At 42.3% G+C, this 22,774-nt stretch overlaps 1 protein-coding gene across 2 annotated transcripts in view; it reads right to left on the minus strand.

Annotated features, from left to right (window-relative positions):
• NUP133 (nucleoporin 133) overlaps positions 1 to 22,774 on the minus strand; it is a 238,180-nt gene that overhangs the window by 28,122 nt on the left and 187,284 nt on the right. The window contains exons 21-24 of one of the 2 annotated variants that reach the window (XR_015878408.1): positions 18,360 to 18,495; positions 2,733 to 2,851; positions 1,733 to 1,813; positions 404 to 509 (exon numbers count right to left, since the gene is read on the minus strand). Coding sequence is in view for 1 of the 2 variants with exons in the window: in XM_088472517.1 (XP_088328643.1) it covers positions 1,733 to 1,813; positions 2,733 to 2,851; positions 18,360 to 18,495 (336 nt within the window). In the remaining variant the exon portion in view is untranslated. The remainder of the gene's footprint in view (positions 1 to 403; positions 510 to 1,732; positions 1,814 to 2,732; positions 2,852 to 18,359; positions 18,496 to 22,774) is intronic. The other variant, XM_088472517.1, reaches the window with a different exon arrangement.

A 22,774-nucleotide genomic window follows, 5' to 3' on the forward strand; every position in this document is an offset into this window, starting at 1 on the left:
TATAGAAACCGTTGTAATTCCTACACCGTTAGATTTGGATGTAATTACCCTCACATTAAATCTGAAAGTCTGCAGTTAAAGCACATCTTGTTTGTTTCATTTCAAAGCCATTGTGGTGGTGAATAGAGGCCAAAATATGAAAATTCTGTCAATGTCCCAATATTTATGCACCTGACTGTAGGTTCTATGTAAGAAATGGACAACCACCCAAGAAAGGTCAAATAATTATAACTTAATTTATAAATAGCATTAAAAGAACTTACAATAACGGTCAGGAATAGATCAATTTAAGATGTACATAAAACGTCATCACTATTACAGACAGATATTTAATACAAAACTCATGCTTTGTTTCCACAGTTGTCCATGTCACAAATGTGGTTTAGAATATTTTTACCCTTACCAGCGCCAGAGAACCCGCTCTTTCCTCTTAGGGTTTGTGGGGGACTCTTTCTCCTTAGGCTGCAGGTACATGGTACCCTTTAGCACTGCCCATATAACTTGTCCAACTATCAGAAAGTATCAAATACAAATATGTTGATTAAACATGAATATTTCTGTATGAGGAAGTTCCAAAGCAGAAACATTCTAAAATTTAATTTATAACGAAGGAAAGCCTTCATTAGCAATTTCATGCATAATGGGTTAGACCAGTGGTTCCCAAACTTTTTTGAATCACGGTGCCCTAGAGAATCAGCATTGTTTTCACGGCACCTCTAAGTTTAGGTTTGTTATTGAGAAATTCAGAAAAAATTTGAGTAAAGTGAAGTAAATTTTGCTTACCCGTTATGCTTAGGACGGAAAAAAGGGATTTGCCCCCCAGCACACTGTAGCAAAATCAAAAATACTTAAATCCTACATGATAATAGAGATTCAGAGTTATTAGTTACATACATTTGCAAATATATGAATAAGCGCCAGGCCAATTGTCAAGGCTCCTCTATACTGGCGTCCCTAACATTAAGGGGTTCACGTCCGAGAAGCAAGGCACCCCAAAAAATTCCAGCCAAGGACCATCCCACACGAAAAGGGGAAAAAAAGATGATAGTGAAGTGTAAAGTATAGATGTGTAAGGATAAATCAATAAGTGTTAATGAAATGTGAAAGAATTAAAATGACATAAATAATATACAAACAATTAGAGAAGTGATAAAAATATTCTATGTGAATTATGTGGTGATGCCATGAGAAAGGTCCAGCCAGAACAACTCCGGGGACCCCACTACCATATTTTTTGTTTGCCGTTCTGCTCAGGGTCAGGTTTGCACTTCTGTTTGTCCACATATTTACATTACATTGACCATAAATAATTTAATAATAACCTGAGGCACCCCTGCAAGTGTCCTGAGGCACCCCTGGGTGCCACGGCACCCAGTCTGGGAAACACTGGGTTAGAAAATTATTTTTTAGCTGTGTGATTGGCTACAAATAACCACATGATACAGATCATAGGATATCATTGTTTGCATAGAAGTCTACTACAAGTAACAAGGATTTGAAGAACCCATTTTGTTTCAACATTGCTAACCCCATTTAATTTAAGGTAACATTACCAGTGCATACATTTCATACCATTCTCTATTTGCAACAAGTTTTCATTACGGATACACCAATTACAGCATGACTGTCATATGATAAAAGCATTTATATGGTATATACATTTACAAACCTCCAAATGATGTAAATAAAACACCGCAAATAATAATTGTGACCATATACAAGAGTTTCATACCTCACTGATATAGTCCAGTAGATCAAGTGCTTTCATGAAATCATATTCATTTGCCCTTCTGTTCTCCTGACTGATGTACAGCTGTGACATGAAGGCAGAAACATGAATTACCACCATTATTTTTAGCATGCATTTCAAGTAACTGATATGATGCACTGGCCTTCTGTTAGTAGTCATTATCCAGGCAATTATATTTTATTTAAGCCTGTATGCCCCATTATGCCTAAAAAAATGTGAGCGCTTGTATTCCAAAACAAAATACATTTATAGATAATAACACGAGAGCACACAAGATCTAGTGAATATTCCCAACATGTACCTGTGCAATTAATAACAAAGGAAAAGCTGCAAAATTCACTGTTCCTAGCTTTTCAATGAGTTCTTGCTTAATGGGCATTGTAAATCCCAAGTGTTTTGTTTAAGTGTTTAAGAATTTTTATCACTTAACCTTTCAGCCAGTATGAATTGCCACAAATGATCTGGTGTTAAGGACCAAATCAAACGGTTTCTGAGTACAGTGCTGTAAAGGTATTCTGTCAAAGGGTTCCAATGCAGACAGAAAAGATGTCTGAGCTGCAGTGTATACAGTAGGGGTATTCAAAATGTGGCCCACCAGCTGCTGTGGAACTACATATCCCAGCATTCCCTGCCACAGTTTTAGCGTGCCCTAATAGCAAAACTGTGGCAGGGCATGCTGGGATGTGTAGTTTCTCAGAAGCTATGCGGACTGCAAGCTGAATATACTTAGTGGACAGAATATCGCTACCCTATAGTATGCACTGAACACATCCATGCTCACTACAGCATAGCTACTATTTAATGGGTTGTTGACCTGTATAATAAAGCAGAGGTCGCTGTGAAGACAATATACTAGGTGTGAGTTCAGCCAATTCAAGTAGCTATGCAGCTGTAAGCCAAGAATAGGATGATTCAGGGCAGAGAAAGCCTTTGAAAGCAACTAAAATCGCAGGGGTACATGTTGGACTAATTAATCACGTACCTTTATTAGTTCTAATGGGGACAACACAGGCATCACATTCAAGTCCAATCTTTTGTCTTCTAAAAGCTGTTTAGGAAGGGTCTCTTGATGAAGAAGAAAACGTTCCTCACATGCAATTTCTACAAAATAATATTTTTTCCCTTGTTTAGAATAGTTCGTTAATACAATATATGCATCAATCCGCTATGTTAGGGTTTATACACAAGTGTCAAAGAAAAACATGACATTTAGGGTCGTATTCAATTTGAGGCGTCAAGTCCGGATGTGCGGTGATTTACCGCTGATGACGTCATTATCGCCTGTTTTAGTTTTCCTCCGTATGCAATTTGAAAGACTTTCCGCCTAGGCGGAAAGTTAACGCAATGTAATAGGCGGAAAAGTATCGCCCTTGAATAGCAGGCGTTAAGAAGTGTAGAATTGGGGTTTTGGGGTGCAACACTGCGGGACCCCCCCGTGCAGCCTTCAGATAGTCCCCCAAAGGTAAACTGTGTAAATTTAAAAAAAAACAAAACACTTTTGGACACCCCAAAAAAATCACTAATTTTGGAGATGAAAAAAAAAAATTGGGTGACAAAGTTAAAAACTAGCGAACTTTACTCTGGGGGGGGGGGGGTTCCTAAGTATGCCCCAGATATTTTTTTCATTGCAGCTGCTTGCGACAGGTGGATTTCTCAAGTTTTTTTTCAACTCACTTTAGCAACTTTAAAATATGCTGACCCCCATTTTCAAGTACCCCAAACCTGATGGGCATAGTTATTTTTCCCAAAAAAATCTTCTAAATGCTCTTCTGCAGCACTTTCTTCCAAGCCGCATTTATGCACCTGCCGCGGCTATTACAAACCCTGACTTCCTTGAAGAGATAATGGGGGTTCCCCTAGTGATCCCCTATTTCTAAACATCTTTAGGGTGTCCCCTGGAATATTTTCCGAAAATTCCAGTTATGTTCCTACCTGTAAAAAAACGGGATAAAAGTTTAAAAAAAAAAAAAAAAAAATGACATAGGGCCCCCCTCCAAAATAGTTAAAAAAACAAAAACACCTGGAGCCCCGGTGATTGGGTCTCCGGGCTGTGGCATTACAGCCCGGTCGGTTGGGTCTGGTGCTGGTCTTAAATATAGGGGGTACCCCACATCTTTTTTGCCCCCTATATTTAAAAACAGCACTAGTCCCTGCAGCCTGGTGTTGGTTTCTAAAATACGGTGGAACCCTACACATTTTGTTCCCCGTATTCTTAGAAACCACCACTGGCTGCCAAGCCTGGGGCTGGTTTGGCTTTTGGAGGGGGGCCCTATGTCTTTTTTTTTTTTTTTTAAACTTTTAAACCATTTTTTAACAGGTATAAACACAACGGGAATTTTAGGGAAAAAAAAAAACCAGGAAACCCCCTAAAGATGTTTAGACATAGGGGATAACTATGGGTACCCCCAGTTTTATCACCTAAAGAAAGTCGGGATTTGTAATAGCCGCCGACAGGGGCATTTTTGCTGAATTTTTAAAAAATTACTTTAGGGACTTAAAAACATGCTAGTAGCCATTTTCATGTACCCCAAATTTGATGGGACCACTTAAAAAACTGAAACCGCCCCCCCTAACTGCTGTTCTGCATCACTTCTTCAAAGTCGGGAAAACACACCTGCCGCGGATATTCAAAAACCCCGACTTTCTTCTGCAGATCCCCGAGGTCTGGACATCTTTAGGGGGATCCTACAATTTTTTCCCGAAAATTCCCATTTTTTTCCGCCGATCCAAGTATCGCCGGGTCCCGTTTTCGCCTACTTTGAAATTTAATACGGGGATACTTGGGCACGCACGCGATACTTTAACGCTGTCAAAACAGGCGAAGTCAGCGTTAAGTCTGGGCCGCGTTAAATTATCGCGGCTCGGCTCGAATTGAATACGGGCCTTAGTTGTATACTTAGCTACAGTATTCCAAGTAAAGACTTTACAGTGTTTTAATTTTACAGTTTATTTACACTCATAAGACTATCCAGTCTTTTTATCACCAGATAGTATCTTTTTTGCATTGCAGCCGCACACAAACATGATTGTGTACCGAGGGCTTAGAATTTGTACTTTTCTCACAATTGTGGCAGTGCAAATTCACACAAAATGTTTCCTGTATGAGGAACCTCTCGATTAAAAATGTAAACATAAAAGCTCATCTTTTCGATATTAAGACAACAAATAAAGTGTCCTCAATCCTTTATTAGGCTTTTATATAATTATATATAAATACAGATGTTCGGTCTCTGTTGTAAATACTGTTAAATGAGTACACACTAGATAATTCAGAGAGCTATAGACCATGTGCTGCATTTGTATAACCAACATCCAGTAGGACCAGATGCTCTAAAGCTTGTAATATTTGTCAAGAAAGACCATCAAAATGAGTAATTTTGTACAACAGCAAGGTTGAGTAAATCACCTCAGCCAGACACCTTTACAATAAGGTTATGACAGTCAGAACTTCAGGTCCAACCGTATGGCCATGTACTAGAACTGCTCCCAGATCTGTGAAATACCTCCAGAAACAGGCAATCTCACCATAGCTCAACACCAGATGCAAGAAGGTATGCCCCTGCTGGTGAGCGTTTGGGACAAACAATTCTCCAGCTCTGATCCATCGTCCACATTTAAAAAGTGGTAAAATGTACCACATGTAAGAATCTGTTGTTAGGTGCAAAGATGACAGCATATCATCTAAACTCTTCCATTACACAGGACAGGATTAAGCAAAATCCAAGACTCCCACTGATGTGAACTACAGCCATGGCCAAAAGTTTTCAGATTGACAAGTATTGGTTTTCACAAGTTTGCCGCTGCAGTATTTTTAGACCATTTTATCAGATGTTACAAGCATTTCATAAGTGTCAAAGGCTTTTATTGACAATAACATTAAGTTTATGCAAAGAGTCAATATTTGTAGTGTTGACCCTTCTTTTCAAGACCTCTGCAATTCACCCTGGTATGCTGTCAATCAACTTCTGGGCCACATACTGACTGATGGCCGCCCATTCTTGTCTAATCAATGCTTGGAGTTTGGCAGAATTTGTGGGTTTTTGTTTGTCCACCCGCCTCTTGAGGATTGACCACAACTTCTCAATAGGATTAAGGTCTGGGGAGTTTCCTGCCCATGGACCCAAAATTTCAATGTTTTGTTCCCCGAGCCACTTCGTTATCACTTTTGCCTTATGGCAAGGTGCTCCATCATGCTGGAAAAGGCATTGTTCATCACCAAACTGTTCTTGGATGTTTTGGTACCATTCTTTATTCATGGCTGTGTTCTTAGGCAAAATTGTGAGTGATCCCCACTCCCTTGGCTGAGAAGCAACCCCACACATGAATGGTCTCAGGATGCTTTACTGTTTTGACGTGACACAGGACTAATGGTAGCGTTCACCTTTCCTTCTCCGGATAAGCGTTTTTCCAGAGTCCCCAAACAATCTGAAAGGGGATTCATCAGAGAAAATAAGTTAACCGCAATCCTCAGCATTCCAATCCCTGTACCTTTGCCGAATATCAGTCTGTCCCTGATGTTTTTCCTGAAGAGAAGTGGCTTCTTTGCTGCCCTTCTTGACACCAGGCCATCCTCAGAACTCTTCGCCTCACTTTGCGTGAAGATGCACTCACACCTGCCTGTTGCCATTTCTGAGCAAGCTCTGCACTGGTGGTGCCCCAATCCCGCACCTTAATCAACTTTAGGAGACAGTCCTGGCGCTTGCTGGACATTCTTGGGCACCCTGAAGCCTTCTTCACAACTACCGAACCTCTCTCGAAGTTCTTGATGATCAGATAAATGGTTGATTTAGGTGCAATCATACTAGCAGCAAAATCCTTGCCTGTGAAGCCCTTTTTGTGCAATGCAATGACAACTGCACGTGTTTCCTTGCAAGTAACCATGGTTAACAGAGGAAGAACAATTATTTCAAGCTCCACCCTCCTTTTAAAGATTCCAGTCTGTTATTCTAACTCAATCAGCATGACAGAATGATCTCCAGCCTTGTCCTCGTCAACACACTCACCTGTGTTAATGAGAGAATCACTGACATTATGTCAGCTGGTCCGTTTGTGGCAGGGCTGAAATGCAGTGGAAATTTTGTTTTAGGGATTAAGTTCATTGTCATGGCAAAGAGGGACTTTGCAATTAATTGCAATTCATCTGACCACTCTTCATGACATTCTGGAGTATATGCAAATTGCCATTATAAAAACTGAAGCAGCAGACTTTGTGAAAACCAATACTTGTGTCAGTCTCAAAACTTTTGGCCATGGCTGTACACAGCCCAGTACTGCCACATTTTTGCTGTTTGGAAATGCTAAAAATTGTGACAGGGCATGCTGGATGTGTAGTTACACAGCAGCTGGAGTGGCCAGACATTGTCTATCCTGACATAATATTTCCATGTTTCAAAGAAAAGTGGAGAATGTCTTTGTTGAATCTCTTAGATACCATTAAATCTGAGAAGACATCAATAAGGAGGACAAAAAGCTGGCCAACATAGCATGTCTAAATTAACTGTAGAAGAAAAATATCCAATTTGGGCAATGGAACTGCAGTTTAGCCCCTTAACTGGCAACGCTGCATGTGATGCGACCGCAGCGCTTCAGCTGACAAGGTCGCATGACATGCGTCCGCGGCGCCCCGCTGCTTCCCTGACTTTTGCAGAGGAGATCTGTTCTGCACTTGACCTCTTCTGACACTCTGGACCCCCCGGAAGTGATACAGTGGTCTGAAATCACGCCTCAGAATGCCGTGCGAATGTGCCAAGGATCACAGTGCGAGGAGGGGAACTTAGTTCCTCTCCAAAAACTGTACCGCTGATCTCTGCAAGTGCAGAGAACATCTTCCGCCAGGGGGACTGATCATCAGTCCCCCTTGACACATGCTCCATTGAGCTCTGCATATAGGGGAGGGGGTGTATGCCCATGAGGGTTAGGGAGCTAACCAGGGGGGGGATCCATTATCACCATTATCATGGGGGTGAGGTAATATAGAGAAATATGAAACTGGAGGGTGGGGTAAAAATAAAAAAAGAATAAACCATAACATTGACCACAGAGTAGGGGGAGGCAAAGAAAATGGGGTTTATTACAGGAGGGGAGGGTTGGTTTAGAAAAAAATAATGGGGTGTTGGGGGGGGGGGGGGTACTACTATTAGGATTTATGACCACTGGGGGAGTCTATTGCCAATAGGGGCCTATGGACACGGGACGAGGTGGGGGGTTGCAAAATATCCTCTAGATATATATAGGAGGATATATATCATGCCTTCTGGCAAGGCACTTGTCATTGGTGATTTGTCTTGCTAATGACCCCCAGGGGTCGAAACGTCGACTATAATCATGGTGGAATACTATTATCTGATTAAATCCGATTGATTCATCATTTTGCTAGTGCGGTGAGTTCCCCCATTTGGCTATTTACTTAGCCTTTCTGGATATATATATATATATATATATATATATATATATAGCTCCAAGGTAGAATCACACACACTTGATAACCAACAGAGGGTGCCTCAGCTACTTAATATCACATATGCAAAAATTGAGATCAGATCCCCTTCCTGAAAAAAGAAGGGGGAACCAACCACTGAAGCCAGCACACCAGACAGTTATTCAACAAAAAAACATGTATTGTAAAGTACAGCCAAATTATATCGGGAAGCCATAAAGAATTGCATGTCACAACTGCGATGCAGTGGATACTCAACAGTGCCTGGTGACCAAATGCAGCATAATAGGTGTAGCGCCCGTCGGCTGTTTCGGTGGTACAACCACCTTCATCATGAGCACAAGCTGAATGCGGTAACCTGGCCTAAAAATAGGGAAAAAGGGCGCAGAATCAGACATGCAATAAACACTCTCACCTGATGCCGGGGAGCCAAGACTCGTACTGGGCCTCACATACCGGACGCTGACAGCTAGTCCCACCTGACCGCAAAGTACAGGCACTCCCCGCAAGACGTCATGCCGCAAAGAGACCAATGCCGGCGCGTGATGCGAGGGGTGTGTGACAAACACAAAGCCTGTTCAGTGGACAGCCGGAGACACGTGGTGCTAGTGTATCACGTGTCCCAAAGCCCCGGAGAACCAGTCCTACAACGGTTGCCTAAGTAACCAGCATACAAACACTAATCTATAGAGAGTGAAATTGGACGTCTGACAGGCCCCCATTAATCCCTCAATTCGGCAAAAATCACTAAAGAACAAGCATAACAAAATTACATTGACAAACACATAAAAACATAATTAATTACCTTAACAAAAAACATCTCTCATTTAGTGTCCTATTGAATACCAATATTAAAGAAATATACATAAAGAAAAAAAATTGAAAAAAAAAGAAGAACATTTTTTTTTTATATGCAAAACCTAAAAAAAGAAAAAGCATAAGCCAAAAAATTATAACAAAAAATAACACAGTATTGACATCCTGTAGATACCAAGTAAGAAAGGTCATATTAAATAACCAAAAAACATAGCCAAGCCCTTTAACAATGCCCAGCAGTCACCAAAATAATTCATAATGTAAGCTAATCACAAAAAAGCATTAAAGGATAGGATAGTTCATCATTGAGACCAGATGGATGAAGGGTACCCAACTGATATATTAGTTCACATTCCTTTTGTAATAGCTTCTTACCCCGGTCTCCCCCCCTTCTCGGGGGTTTAATTTGATGTATAGGCATAAAATGAAAGTCACCCATATTATGTCCTTTATCAACAAAATGTCTTGCCACCGGTGGCGTGTTGACATCGACAACTGAAAAAGCTTTTTTGATCGATGATCGGTGCATAGCAATGCGTTCCTTTAACATTCTAATTGTCTTGCCGACATAGATCATTGGACAAGAACATTGTATGACATACACAATGTAACGGCTTTCACAGTTCATCCTTAGATGTAGATGATATGTATAGCCATTCGTAGGGTGGACAAAAGTATCACCAGTCAAAATGTATTTACAATTGACACAACCACTACACCTGAAGGCACCGTTCTTCGGCATAAGCCAATTCTCTGCCCCACCTCCAGGTCGTATATCAGCATTGGTCACCAGGTCTTTTAAATTATTGCTCCGTTTATAGGCAAATAGTGGCTTATTTTCACATGCATGTTTGAGGATGGGGTCTGAACTAATGATGTGCAAATGTTTGAGGATTGACTCTCTTAGCTTGCCTGATGCAATAGAATAGGTCGTAGGAAAAAATCGACCTTTCAGGTTTCAGTGTAGGCTCACTGTTGGATTTTAATAAATCGTTTCTATCCGAGGCAAGACACCTTTTGATAGCATCGTCCACCTCTGACTGATTATAGCCCCTGTCAATGAAGTCCTTGCCCATTTTATGGAGTGCTTGAGGTAGCTTTTCAACTTCAGAGGTAATTCTCGTCACCCGTAATAGTTGGGAGAACGGCAAACCTCTTTTGAGTGGAGTCGGATGGAAGCTATCTGCCATAAGAACTGTGTTTAAATAAGTGAGTTTTTAAAAAATATCAGTCACAAATCTACCCTGGTCAATGGAGACTGAAACATCCAAAAATTGTAGATATTGGGGACTGCTAGAGCACGTTACTCTAATGGAGCTCACCAAGTTGTTCAAAAAATCAACGAATAGATCTAAGGCTATCGGACCCCCCCGTCCAAATCAAGAAGATGTCATCAATAAACCTGGTATAAAACTTTATGAATTTTGAAAACCTCAAATTGGAAAAAATATGTTCTTGTTTGTAATCGTGCATGTACAGATTAGCATAGCATGGGGCCATGTTCGACCCCATTGCTGTTCCACGTAGCTGCAAATAAAAACGGTTTTCAAAAAGAAAATTTTTGAGCAAAAGATATATATATATATATATATATATATATATATATTTTGTGACACAGTCAGGTTAGGGGTTCCCTCTCCTGGGTAGAAGGACTCCTTTCTTACACACACCCACAGCAGCAGGGAAGCAGCACACCAGTCTGGATGCGAGTACAAGCTGGTCGGCGCCAGTCTTTATTGTACAATGTCAGAAATAACAAAGAAAACATAAACATAAATCCTAGCCCTGTCGGGGCACTAACTTCACAGGTGGCTTCCCTCACTACAAGAACCTGGCAGGGCCTAATGCCCTCGCCAGCAACAAAGCACAGCACAGTACTTACAAATAGGTTTTTCAAGTGTGTCTGAGCAAACTCCCTGCCTGCTCTCCCAGGTGAGACACTCAGCCTTATCCAAACTAGGCTTATATTGGCCACTCTCAGGTGGAAACCCTAACAAGCCTGTTACCAGGCTGCAAGATCCAAAACCTGGAGTGGCCGTGGGTGGAGCCCGCCCTCTCCTCTCACCCACAACCCCCAGGTCCCAAACCGGCTTTTCAAAAAGCCGAGACTCAAGCCTGCTACACTGCATACTTTCTTCCTGGGGGTTTAAAACACATAAGACAGGAATCTGGGACAAATGTACCTGCCACAGACCACTTTACCAGTGATCCTATCACTATATATAGATATATATATATATATATATATATATATACACACACACTGCTCAAAAAAATAAAGGGAAGACTAAAATAACACATCCTAGATCTGAATGAATGAAATATTCTTATTGAATACTTTGTTCTTTACATAATTTTTGTGTGATATTGGTGTCAGCACATTCAACTATGATTGGAAATCAAATTTATTAACCCATGGTGGTATGGTTTTGGAGCCACACTCAAAATGAAAGTGGAAAAACACTACAGGCTGCTCCAACTTTGATGTAATGTCCTTAAAACAAGTCAAACTGAGGCTCAGTAGTGTGAATGGCCTCCACGTGCTTGTATGACCTCCCTACAACGCCTGGGCATGCTCCTGATGAGGTGGCGGATGGACTCCTGAGGGATCTCCTCCCAGACCTGGACTAAAGCATCTGCCAGCTCCTGGACAGTCTATGGTGCAACGTGACGTTGGTGGATGGAGCGAGACATGACGTCCCAGATGTGCTCAATTGGATTCAGGTCTGGGGAACGGGCGGGCCAGTCCATAGCATCAATGCCTTCGTCTTGCAGGAACTGCTCACACACTCGAGCCACATGAGGTCTAGCATTGTCCTGCATTAGGAGGAACCCAGGGCCAACCGCACAGGCATATGGTCTCACAAGGGGTCTGAGGATCTTATCTCAGTACCTAATGGCAGTCAGGCTACCTCTAGCGAGCACATGGAGGGCTGTGCGGCCCCCCAAAGAAATGCCACCCCACACCATTACTGACCCACTGCCAAACCGGTCATGCTGGAGGATGTTGCAGGCAGCAGAACGTTCTCCTTGACGTCTCCAGACTCTGTCACGTCTGTCACATGTGCTCAGTGTGAACCTGCTTTCATCTGTGAAGAGCACAGGGCGCCAGTGGCGAATTTGCCAATCTTGGTGTTCTCTGGCAAATGACAAACGTTCTGCACGGTGTTGGGCTGTAAGCACAACCCCCACCTGTGGACGTCGGGCCCTCATACCACCCTCATGGAGTCTGTTTCTGACTGTTTGAGCACACATGCACATTTGTGGCCTGCTGGAGGTCATTTTGCAGGGCTCTGGCAGTGCTCCTCCTGTTCCTCCTTGCACAAAGGCGGAGGTAGCGGTCCTGCTGCTGGGTTGTTGCCCTCCTACGGCCTCCTCCACGTCTCCTGATGTACTGGCCTGTCTCTTGGTAGCGCCTCCATGCTCTGGACACTACGCTGACAGACACAGCAAACCTTCTTGCCACAGCTCCCATTGATGTGCCATCCTGGATGAGTTGCACTACCTGAGCCACTTGTGTGGGTTGTAGACTCTGTCTCATGCTACCACTAGAGTGAAAGCACCGCCAGCATTCAAAAGTGACCAAAACATCAGCCAAAAAGCATAGGAACTGAGAAGTGGTCTGTGGTCTCCACCTGCAGAACCACTCCTTTATTGGGGGTGTCTTGCTAATTGCCTATAATTTCCACCTGTTGTCTATTCCATTTGCACAACAGCATGTGAAATTGATTGCCAATCCATGTTGCTACCTAAGTGGACAGTTTCATTTCACAGAAGTGTGAATGACTTGGAGTTACATTGTGTTGTTTAAGTGTTCCCTGTATTTTTTTGAGCAGTGTGTGTCTGTGTATATATATATATATATATATATATATATATATATAGATATTTTATTTTTATTAATTAAATATATTAAAAATACTTTTTAAACTTTATTAAATAATAACAAGGACCAACCATTGCTGAGGGCAAAAAAATTGTCAGTTAAGTGGTTGAAAGGCATCAAATGTAACAAGTTTCATCTGAGGGGCAAAATGTCTTGAGAACATATTACCCTTTACCAACACCATAGATCTGGGTCCAGAACGGACTGGACATGTGGGACTACTCTACAATAGGGGAAATTAGTCGGGACCTACAACTACAAAAATATCTCCCAAACTATCAGAATATTTTCATTAAAGGTGTGAGAGGTTGTCTCAACTCTAGATACTAAGGGGGAGATTTATCATATTTTCAACCAGCTTGTAACTGTAATTTTTCTAGCACAACCTAGACAGTTAGAAGCAGGGGCGTAAGTTCATCCACGTCGCCCGAAGGCAGGAGAGATCCGCCCACACAGAAAATAAAAAGATTGAGGGAAAATGCAGAGGAGCTGGCTTGTCGAGAAAGCTCAGATGAGGGCTAACAAGACAGACACAGTCAGGCTGCATGTCGAATCAGTCCAAGAAGAACTGGCAGCTACAGACCCAGTGTGACCCAGACCCAGTGTGCCTGGAGGCCATAGGGGTCAGGGGGCCTGAGTCCAAACCTGCAAGAGGCAGGGAGGACCGCAAAACTCAGACTGTGGGACATTGAAGCAGCTAAGTTGCAGGCTAACGGGGGAGCAAGTCAGAATTAATTACAGGGGTTATATTTGCCGTGTTTGGTGGGATAGTAAGACAGCAGTCCCCTGAGGAAGGACCACGAAACAGCTATCGGGACATGCTCCCATTACATGAGACTATGGCATTGAGGGTTATAGAGCGTTGCTCCCCTGTTAAACTTGGATAAGTACTTACTTTTGCCTCATGTTTTTTGATTATTGGATGGCTTGTTTCCCCTGTGTTCTATACCCATTATGGTGATATTAATCACTTTTTGCATTATATGAAGAGTGCTGGTTTGGTTCCATACTAGGACTTGGTTACAAGTTCAGGTGATGGATGATGTTATCTAAATATATAAAGCTGGCACCTAATTGACTTGGATGTACTTGGAATAAGAACGTGATGTGTGCGATTTCCTTGTGCATATGTATTATTCACAATTTGTACGGGATGTAGTTATGTGACCGGCGATGCAGTCGGTCTCAATATTGACAGGGGAATCCCAACAAGGGATTTAAGATTGGCCAGTGTTTGCAAATATGCGCTATAGCACATATTTTACCCAGTTTCTAGTACTGGGGACTCACTTTTGTAAAAGAGCCGGGTCCCTGGGGACGCGTTGTGCCGCTGTCAATTCCTGTCAGGCTGTCAGGAATGGCCGCGGTACAGAGCGTCTCCGGGGACACGACCCAGTCGCCCTGCACACATACTGTAGCTAAAAGCGCCGCTGTCAAATAGGCGCCGATCGTGAGCCAATTGGAGCTCGCGGACCGACAGCCAATCAGCAGCGGTTGCCGGTCCGCGAGCTCTAATAGGCTCACGCGCGGCGCCAGGTTTGTATGACGACAGTGCTATTTTCAAGGGCTGCTCTGAGTGCCGTGGAATGGTGCAGCCATCTGCTAATGCGGCACGGTGGTAAGAAGTGAGGAGAAATGTGCCCGTGTGCAGACTGGTCCCGGCGCTCTCCCCGGCATGAAGATTGCCTGCTGGGAGTAGTTGGGGGTTGTTAGTGATACTGGTAGTAGGGTGGTTGTTAGTGATGCTGGGAGTAGTGGAGAAGGGGGAGGTGTTAGTGGTGCTGGCAGAAGTCGGGGAAGTCCCAAGAGTTTCCCTCATGATGTGCAGCCTCTGTATCCTATAAATGGGCTCTTTGTATATCATGGGCCAGCATGATAAGACTACTGATGGTGAAATCACTATTATTAATGGCGTTAGCTGCGGGGGCCAATATCTGGAATGCATCGCATTCTGGATATTGGTAAATCTAGCAGCATCACATCCCCCATAGAAACCCATAGGGGAGGCGGCTGCCAGCGGCAATGAAGGGATCGCAGCAGGTATCGGAGATACCTTTTGTGGTCCCTCCTTCATAAATCCGAGGGAAACTTAATATTTGAGGCAAACCTCAAATTTTCAATATTAAATGGGCCCCTAAAACTTTAGTTGGCTAACACTGGCAGCTCTAATGTTCATTACCAGCACCTGAGTCTATTATGGAAAAATGTCTCATTGTGCAATAAAGATTAACAAAATGTTTTACTATACTATAATACAAAATAATGATTTACATAACTGTTTAGCATTCATTATTTTTTTCTGTTGAAGTTGTTAGACTTTCATTTTGATGGGACCCAGAAAAGGTCACGTAGGACTCCAATTTAGTAAAGTGAGAGGTCCCAGGGATTTTTTTGGCTCCCCTGATCACTGTTGGCGTCGAAATACCGACGCCTATCTTAATCCCGAAGTCGGAACGCCGAAAGCCAGAATGAGGCAAGTTCTGCGGCGCCCTTAGCATTAGCCGCAGGGGGGAGGGTTAGATTTAGGCAGTGTTGCGGGGTTGAGGTTTTGGGGGGGGTGGTTAGGGCAGGGCTTGACAAAGGTTTCTAAAATCTAGGAGCCAGGATGAAATTGTAGGAGTCAGACCATCCATCCCCCCCCAAAAAAAAATTACAGGAGTGAGTAAGGAGCACAGCTCTGTGTGTTATACACACTATACTAGTCCACAAAATGGTCACAGTTTAACGGATACAGTAAAATGGAGGCCCAATCACTGTCTGTACAGCTCCCCTGCTCCACCCTCCAGTAATAACGGACCACATTTCACATAAAAAAATGGTGCCAGAAAGTACAACAAAACCTCCCTCCCCTCATGGTCACACCACTATCCCTCTGAAGCTCTTCCGCAATCCCTGGCCACACATAGACCCTACTACCGGAGAGCTCTATGCAGCCGGATATAGGAGACAGTAGGGACGTACAGGAGGATCAGCATAGACTGGGACAGACAGCAGGAATCAGAGCAGGCAAGGATGGAGAGGAGTTGTCAGCGCAGGCCGGGGACAGGCACAGCAGTCACCGCAGGCGACACTCAGCACATGCACTCCTGTGAAACTCCACCAGAGCTGATGAGGATCTACTTCCTCCCTCTCTGCAAAATCTGGTAGCTAAGGCGACCCTACCCCGGATTAGGTACCCCTAGGGGGGAGGGTTAGGCACCACAGGGGGGGAGGGTTAGGCACTAAGGGGGGAGGGTTAGGTTTAGGCACCTAGGGGGAGGGTTAGAGTGCGGGATACCAACCATCGGGATGCCGCTGTCGGTATTCTGACAGGAGGCATTCCGACTGCCAGCATTACATACCGATTCCAATTTGTACATGAGGCATCAGACACACAGCGGGACAACGACATGCATTTCGCTGTGGCTTTTACAAGGTTAGCCTTGGCAGAGCTGTATTAGGCACAGACGCTCATATACAATTAAATCTGATATTGAAAATTTGTTCCAGGGCTCCAGATATGTTGCGTGACAACGGCTGGTGGGTCAGACTTACCGAGTTTTAGCCTACTCTGCAGCAACATATGTTGGTGTGCCGGCGTTTGTTGTGATGCAGAATCAGAAGTTAGTGGTGGGTGGCTCTCTGTACCGGTGGTCCCTGGGATAGGAGATCAGACAGGTGTCTCGGGTCCCAGCTCACTATCTAGCAGCAGTGGCAAGTGCATCATCGCTTGCTGCAGTGCACGCTGAGGGGAAACAGGTGGGATCCTTCCTGTCCCCTATTGCTGGTGTTAGTGAGGCTCCCGGGACACAGCAGATCAACGCTGTAACAGCAGGGGGTGCACCACTGCAGAGCTGCAGTTGAAGCTCAGTGGTCACACTCATTTTCTTCTGTGAACCACACAAGTGCTGCTTTACATTGTATAGATGGAGGAGCCCCTTCAGGGCTTGGCGCCCGAAGGCATATTCCTCCATTGTCTCTAGGAGTTACTCCCCTGGTTAGAAGTGTATTGCTTGGTATTCGCAACGTCTCCACTTTATCTCTCTCCAAGATTTTATAAATCTCCCCATAAATTCTCTAAAGCAGCATAAGAATAAAAGATTGTGGCTTCCAATATCCAGGGGTTGCACATGTTAAGAACAAACCATCACTGAATTGCCAATAGCACAGCAGCCCAAAAGCTCATCTGGGTTTAAGCTGGAAGTTGTCAATTATAGTGAACCATTTGCTCCATAAAAAGAGTATTAGGACTAAAATGAGGGTTCCCATGAATTTATTTTGCATCAACACAAGGGGACTGCCTAAGAGAGTCTTTATAAAGGTTATACTACCCACCTGCAAGGGCATAACTAAAAAATGCAGTATCCTACATGGAGAATCGAGCATGCCCAACTTTAAATCATCCTGAAACACAAAAATAGGCACCAGCACCTCAACATCTTTCTTATAAAGCTCTGCAGGGTTCCTACAAGCCTCAAAAGTAAATCGGCTTTTGGAAGGAAATACTCTTCGATAAAATGTCCTAATTTTGCAACTGATCAAGTCACCCAAGAGGAATACTACGACATATAAATTATTGGCAAACATATATAGCAGTAAGGTTGGAGATCAGGTTGATATTATCCTGTATCCAAGTAATACTGGTCCCACCACCCTGTTCCCAGCAAAATATGCCAGCATGTTGCCATTAAGCGTTTTTTTTCTTGAGCTTATTTCAAAGTTTTTGGGGGGACAACTAGGTTTTTTTTTTTTTTTTTAAAAAAGGTTTTCTTTGCTTTAGTTACCAAGCAGATGTGTCACTTGTAGAATGAAAATGACAGGGATTCAGTAAGTTTAGAATTTAGCCCACAAAAAGGACCTAGGCTTGCACTATACATACAGGCAGAGGGAGTAAACATGAGGCTGTAAAGGGAGCAGGTTGCAAGCTGTAAAACCAGCGCAGCACAGCGTTTCTCAGGTAGAACAGATGATCAGTCCCCTCTAATGCGGAGATCAGCCAAATAGAGCTCTGGGGATAAAAAAGTTCACATTTGTCCCCGGCACTGCATTCTGGCGAGTGATTCTGGCAGTCACGGACTGCTGCATCACTGCCTGGGGGTTCGGCGAGTCAAAGGAGATCTGTACTGCACCGGTGCAGGATGCTTATCCTTTTTAAAAGCCAGGGGATGCATCAGAGCGGTGCGGCATCCCTTGCAACTACGCCAGTTGAGTTGTTAAGTAGGCATATGAAATAGTGGTTGCTCAGATCAAATTAATAGTCTTTCACTGGTGCATGAAAGAGATGGGTTTCATCTCAACTAGAAAAAAAATGTCTCTCAACACGTTGCAATAGACCAGTAATAAGATTTGAATACTACATGATAATAGGAATCCAGAGATCTTTGTTGCCTATATCCACAACATACAAAAATAACAAAAAACCCTAAGACATTATACTGTACAGGTAATGCATTTGAAGAAATAACTTTTGGAAATGGATAAAATCTCTGTACCTTCAATTTTATCTTGTAGTATATTTTCCTGGAAATCAGATGCTAAGGCAGCTATTTTACTCAATCCCAACAATGTTCTTTTCTTACAGAAGTAGCGGGACTCCATGTTTGCCAAGGTATGCAATGTCCTGTGCGCCTGCAGTAAGGAGAGAGAAGAATGAGGTTCAGGGCACACAAGTGGTAAAAATGATAATACAGCAAGTACATTTTAAAAGCACAATTAAATCATAGTCAAATGTCGAAAAGTTGGAATAAAAATATGATCTTTCAAATTTATAATAGACACAGCTGTCCAAGATATTCACACACACACATATATATATACATATGTATTAGTAATTATAAACACATACATGTGATACAATGACATCTGAACAGTGACAACTTATTAGATATATTAGATGATCTGTCGATACCATCTCAGTCCCCCCTCCATCGTCATGCTTAAAAATAAACTCCAACTTGCTCATGTGTACACTAAAGCTGGGTACACAAGTAAAGATTTTCTGTCCAACCATCCAACTAGTTGATTGGTTGTAATGAAAATCTGGTAAGGTATGAAAGCAAATGACAATCAGCAATTTGCTCCCAAACGCCGGAAAATGGACAAAAACTGTTGTTTGAACAAATTGTTTAGATCAAACATTTAACAAACTTGTCTTACGACCATTTTCATCTGTTTTCTGGCATTTAGGAGCAAATTGCTGATCATCAGTTACTCCCATACGTTACCAGATTTTCATTCCAACCAATCAACTAGTTGGATGGTTGGAGAGAAAACCTTTACGTGTGTATGCAGCCTTAGGCCGGTATTCAATTAGCAGCTGAAATTTACTGCTGCTAATGGATCCCCTGGGAGCTATCCAATTAGCCCCGAAGTCCGGCTTGATGCCAGAATTTATCAGGGATTTTTTGTCGGGACCCGTTGTGTTCTGATAAGTAATCCCTGAAAAGTGCTGCTGTTTTTTCGCCGACGCCATGGCGAAAACACATAGGATCCGTAATAAGTTCACGGACCTATGTGTTTTCGACCGAACTATCCTATTTGTTTGCCTGAACAAATAGTACAGGTTGATAGAAAAAAACTGTTGAAAAACTCGGATTAAATCAGCGAAAAATCCCCGTTTTTCGCCCCTGAATATATATTGCCACTAATTGGATACCGGCCTAAGGCAGTATAGCACTAGTACATGCACAAAGTAATAAGTAGAACATACCTAATAAACAGTTTTTATCTTTAAGTTTTGACTAATGCACTATGAAAGGGAGGTAAGTGAAGATTCAAAACGTATTTCCCTCATTTTATATTTTTCAAGCTGTCCCCTATGTACATAAATTGAAAGTACTATGAATTTACTGAGAAGCACCTCATGAATGAATGTTAAAATAGGACAAAGATACGTTTTTAAGGCCTGTTCAAACAAAACCCCCTATGCAATTTCTTTTTATTGGAGCATTTTTTATTGAAGTTTTTTTTCTTAAGAAAAACAATACACAACGCATAAAACACAAACTGAAAGAAACAGAAATATAAATAGAAACTTACATAAAAAACAAAGCGTCTAGGAATATAATACAGAATACATAACATTACAGATGCACGTGAAATAACAGTATAAGCAACAAATACAAAGCACAATATAAACTTATTATGTTACATGGTATATCACAACTAAATGAAAAAGCGGGGACATAGAAAGGACACCCATGGAAAACTAGAGAGCAGAAAGCTCCAGGTCTAGGTCAAAGCAGGAGGTTTGCCATCGAGATCAGACCTTTCTCAAACTTAGTGGGGCATTTTCACTTGGTATACAATATGCGTTCATGACAAATAGTGGAGTTTACCAAACCAATCCAGTGACAGATTATGCAGAGCCATCCAACCTCGAATGATAGGCACCTTAACTAACATTAGGAGACAAAAGTTGTAAAGAAGAGCTTAAAGAATCAGAAGCTTAAGCCAAAACTACAAAGCTCAAAAGGGGGAATCTCAATCCCAGCCTCACGAATACAACGTATCACTGCAGACCAAAACCCCAACACATGCAGATATGACCAGAGGCCAGAAATAAGCGTCTGGAGTGTTACATTAAGGGGCGGGAGGCAGAGGTTAACCGCCCCCGCTTAACAAGACGCACTGCAGTCCAGTAGACAATGTGCAAAATAGAAGTTGTATCAGCTGAAAACAGGTATGAGCCAAAGCCACACGAGAAGGACCAAGTACCAACCGCCAATCATCATTCGACAAAGGGCCTGAGTCATCCTCCCACCACAACCTAAGAGACTGTCACCATTCGTCCCCAAAGCGTAGCACCCGTTTACTTCCCTAAATAAAAGAAGACACATAACGGGCTATTAAGGAGAATAAGGAAACAGGCAGATAAATTTTATAATGCTGTAGAACGTAGAGTTATTCAAAACTAAATCAACCCTACAGAAGGAGCAGTGGGACGAAGAAAAACAGGAGTAACATCTCCTGTGAGTCTGACGCCAGGCAACTCCCTAAGGCCTATCTCCGCAATCATCCAGGTAACAGAAGCACCATCCAAGTGAGGCCGCACCTTCTGAATCCACCTGTTCAAAACCACATTAAAGTCTAAATTCTACTTCACAAACAGGGAAAGAGGGGAATTCAGTCAAAAAGTTGCAACATTTGGATAGCACCTCAGAGGAATAAGGCAGGGGGACGTAAAAAGCCAAAAAAAAAAAAAAAAAGGAGCAGCATGCAGTGTACCATTAACCTGGTGTCATTGTGGGGGGGGGGGGGGGTCATAATAACCGAGGGCGTTTTAAATTACGCGTATCTTTTTACTTAGTTATGCGACGTTGCCAAACCTCTTAGTAGCTGGAGACACCTCCTCTACCTGTTTCCCGCTACCACTCAGTCAGACGGCGTCAGCGCAGAGAACTATTTGTACGGATGCAAACTCCAAAAACGTTATTATGAACCAACCTCAATGTCAGTGTAACAATTTTTTTTTGTATTGTTTTCATTTTCAAAGATCTCATACTTAATGGAGTATACACACGGTCAGATTTGTCAGACTTGTCAGATGAACGATTTGAACGATTTTACCAAAGTTTTGAACGATTTGAACGATTTTTGACTGCATTAAAATGAATGGAATCGTCCAAGTCTGACTGCAAACACATCAGATGTCAGAAATCGTTATCTGACCATCGGGAATGCGCATCGTTGATCGTCCATCGTTCAGGCATGTCAGATATGAACGATTTTCCTTCAGATATGAACGACTGAACGATTTTTAAATCGTTATCGTTCATATCTGAAGGAAAAATCTGACCGTGTGTATGCACCATTAGTCAACGAAAAAGTTTAATTTTAGATGAAAAGTTTATTTTTTCTTAAGATATTAGCAATAACAGAGAAGTTGCCAATTTTGTTTTTTTAAATAATAATAAAAAAAGTTCCTCCTCTGACTTTTTATGTTATCAAAATACCTTGTTCAATACTTCATTATTCAAATATACTAATAATCTTCTAAAATCATCCTTAAAATTTCAAAATCAACGTCCGTGTAACAACTTTCCACCACAATGACGCCGGGTTAAGGAAAAAAAAAAAAAATAGACCCAGAGGATACACTTGTACTTTAAGACAGACAGAACATAAAGACTTATCTAAAGAAACCAACAACCCCACAAAAAAAAAAAAAAAAAAAGTACAAATGGTATGACCAACCTAACCAGGGCATCTTTAGGGAAAGGATTTTATGATTTTGCTACCCACTAAATGAGACAATAAGAGGGAGTATTTAACCTATTGCAAAACAAGGAGCCTTTTATCTGCTCATTAAGTTCTTGGACATTCCATGACAGAAGCTTAAACATATAATGAAAATAACCACATGAGAAACTTCATGAGACAACGCAGAACTCCCAGATAACAATCAAGGACGAAGGGGGCCGCATGTATCCCGCCACTCCCAACAAAATATAAATAAGCCTTGTTGTACAAAGTGAAACAGTAAACACATCATATGAGTAAATAAACAAAAATAAAGAAGAAAACAATAAACCTTCCCAACCTGATCCACCTGGCATATCTAACCCAGGTACACCGAATCACTATTAACCAATTAAACCTCCAAAATTAAATAACTACAGATGCTCCCAGTTACATTGTGGCTGATCGCGCCACAAATGTGCGCACGTATCATGCAATGCGATTCTCCGCACCTGCATATGCTATAGCGCATATTGCGATTGCACCACGCATTCCTATGACGGTGCAGTTGTGTGTGCAATGCACGTATCCGATCGTGAGCGCACGTCTTGCGCTATGAGTGGTGCGATTCGCCAGGCCAGCTGCAACAATATAGCTGGGCATATCTGTAACTATCTAAACAAAGAACACATAAGAAGTGAAAGTAATGAAATCAAGGGCAACTACA

This window comes from Taudactylus pleione, unplaced genomic scaffold, assembly GCF_031769625.1.
Source record: "Taudactylus pleione unplaced genomic scaffold, aTauple2 ptg000125l, whole genome shotgun sequence".
Classification (NCBI taxonomy): Eukaryota; Metazoa; Chordata; class Amphibia; order Anura; family Myobatrachidae; genus Taudactylus; species Taudactylus pleione.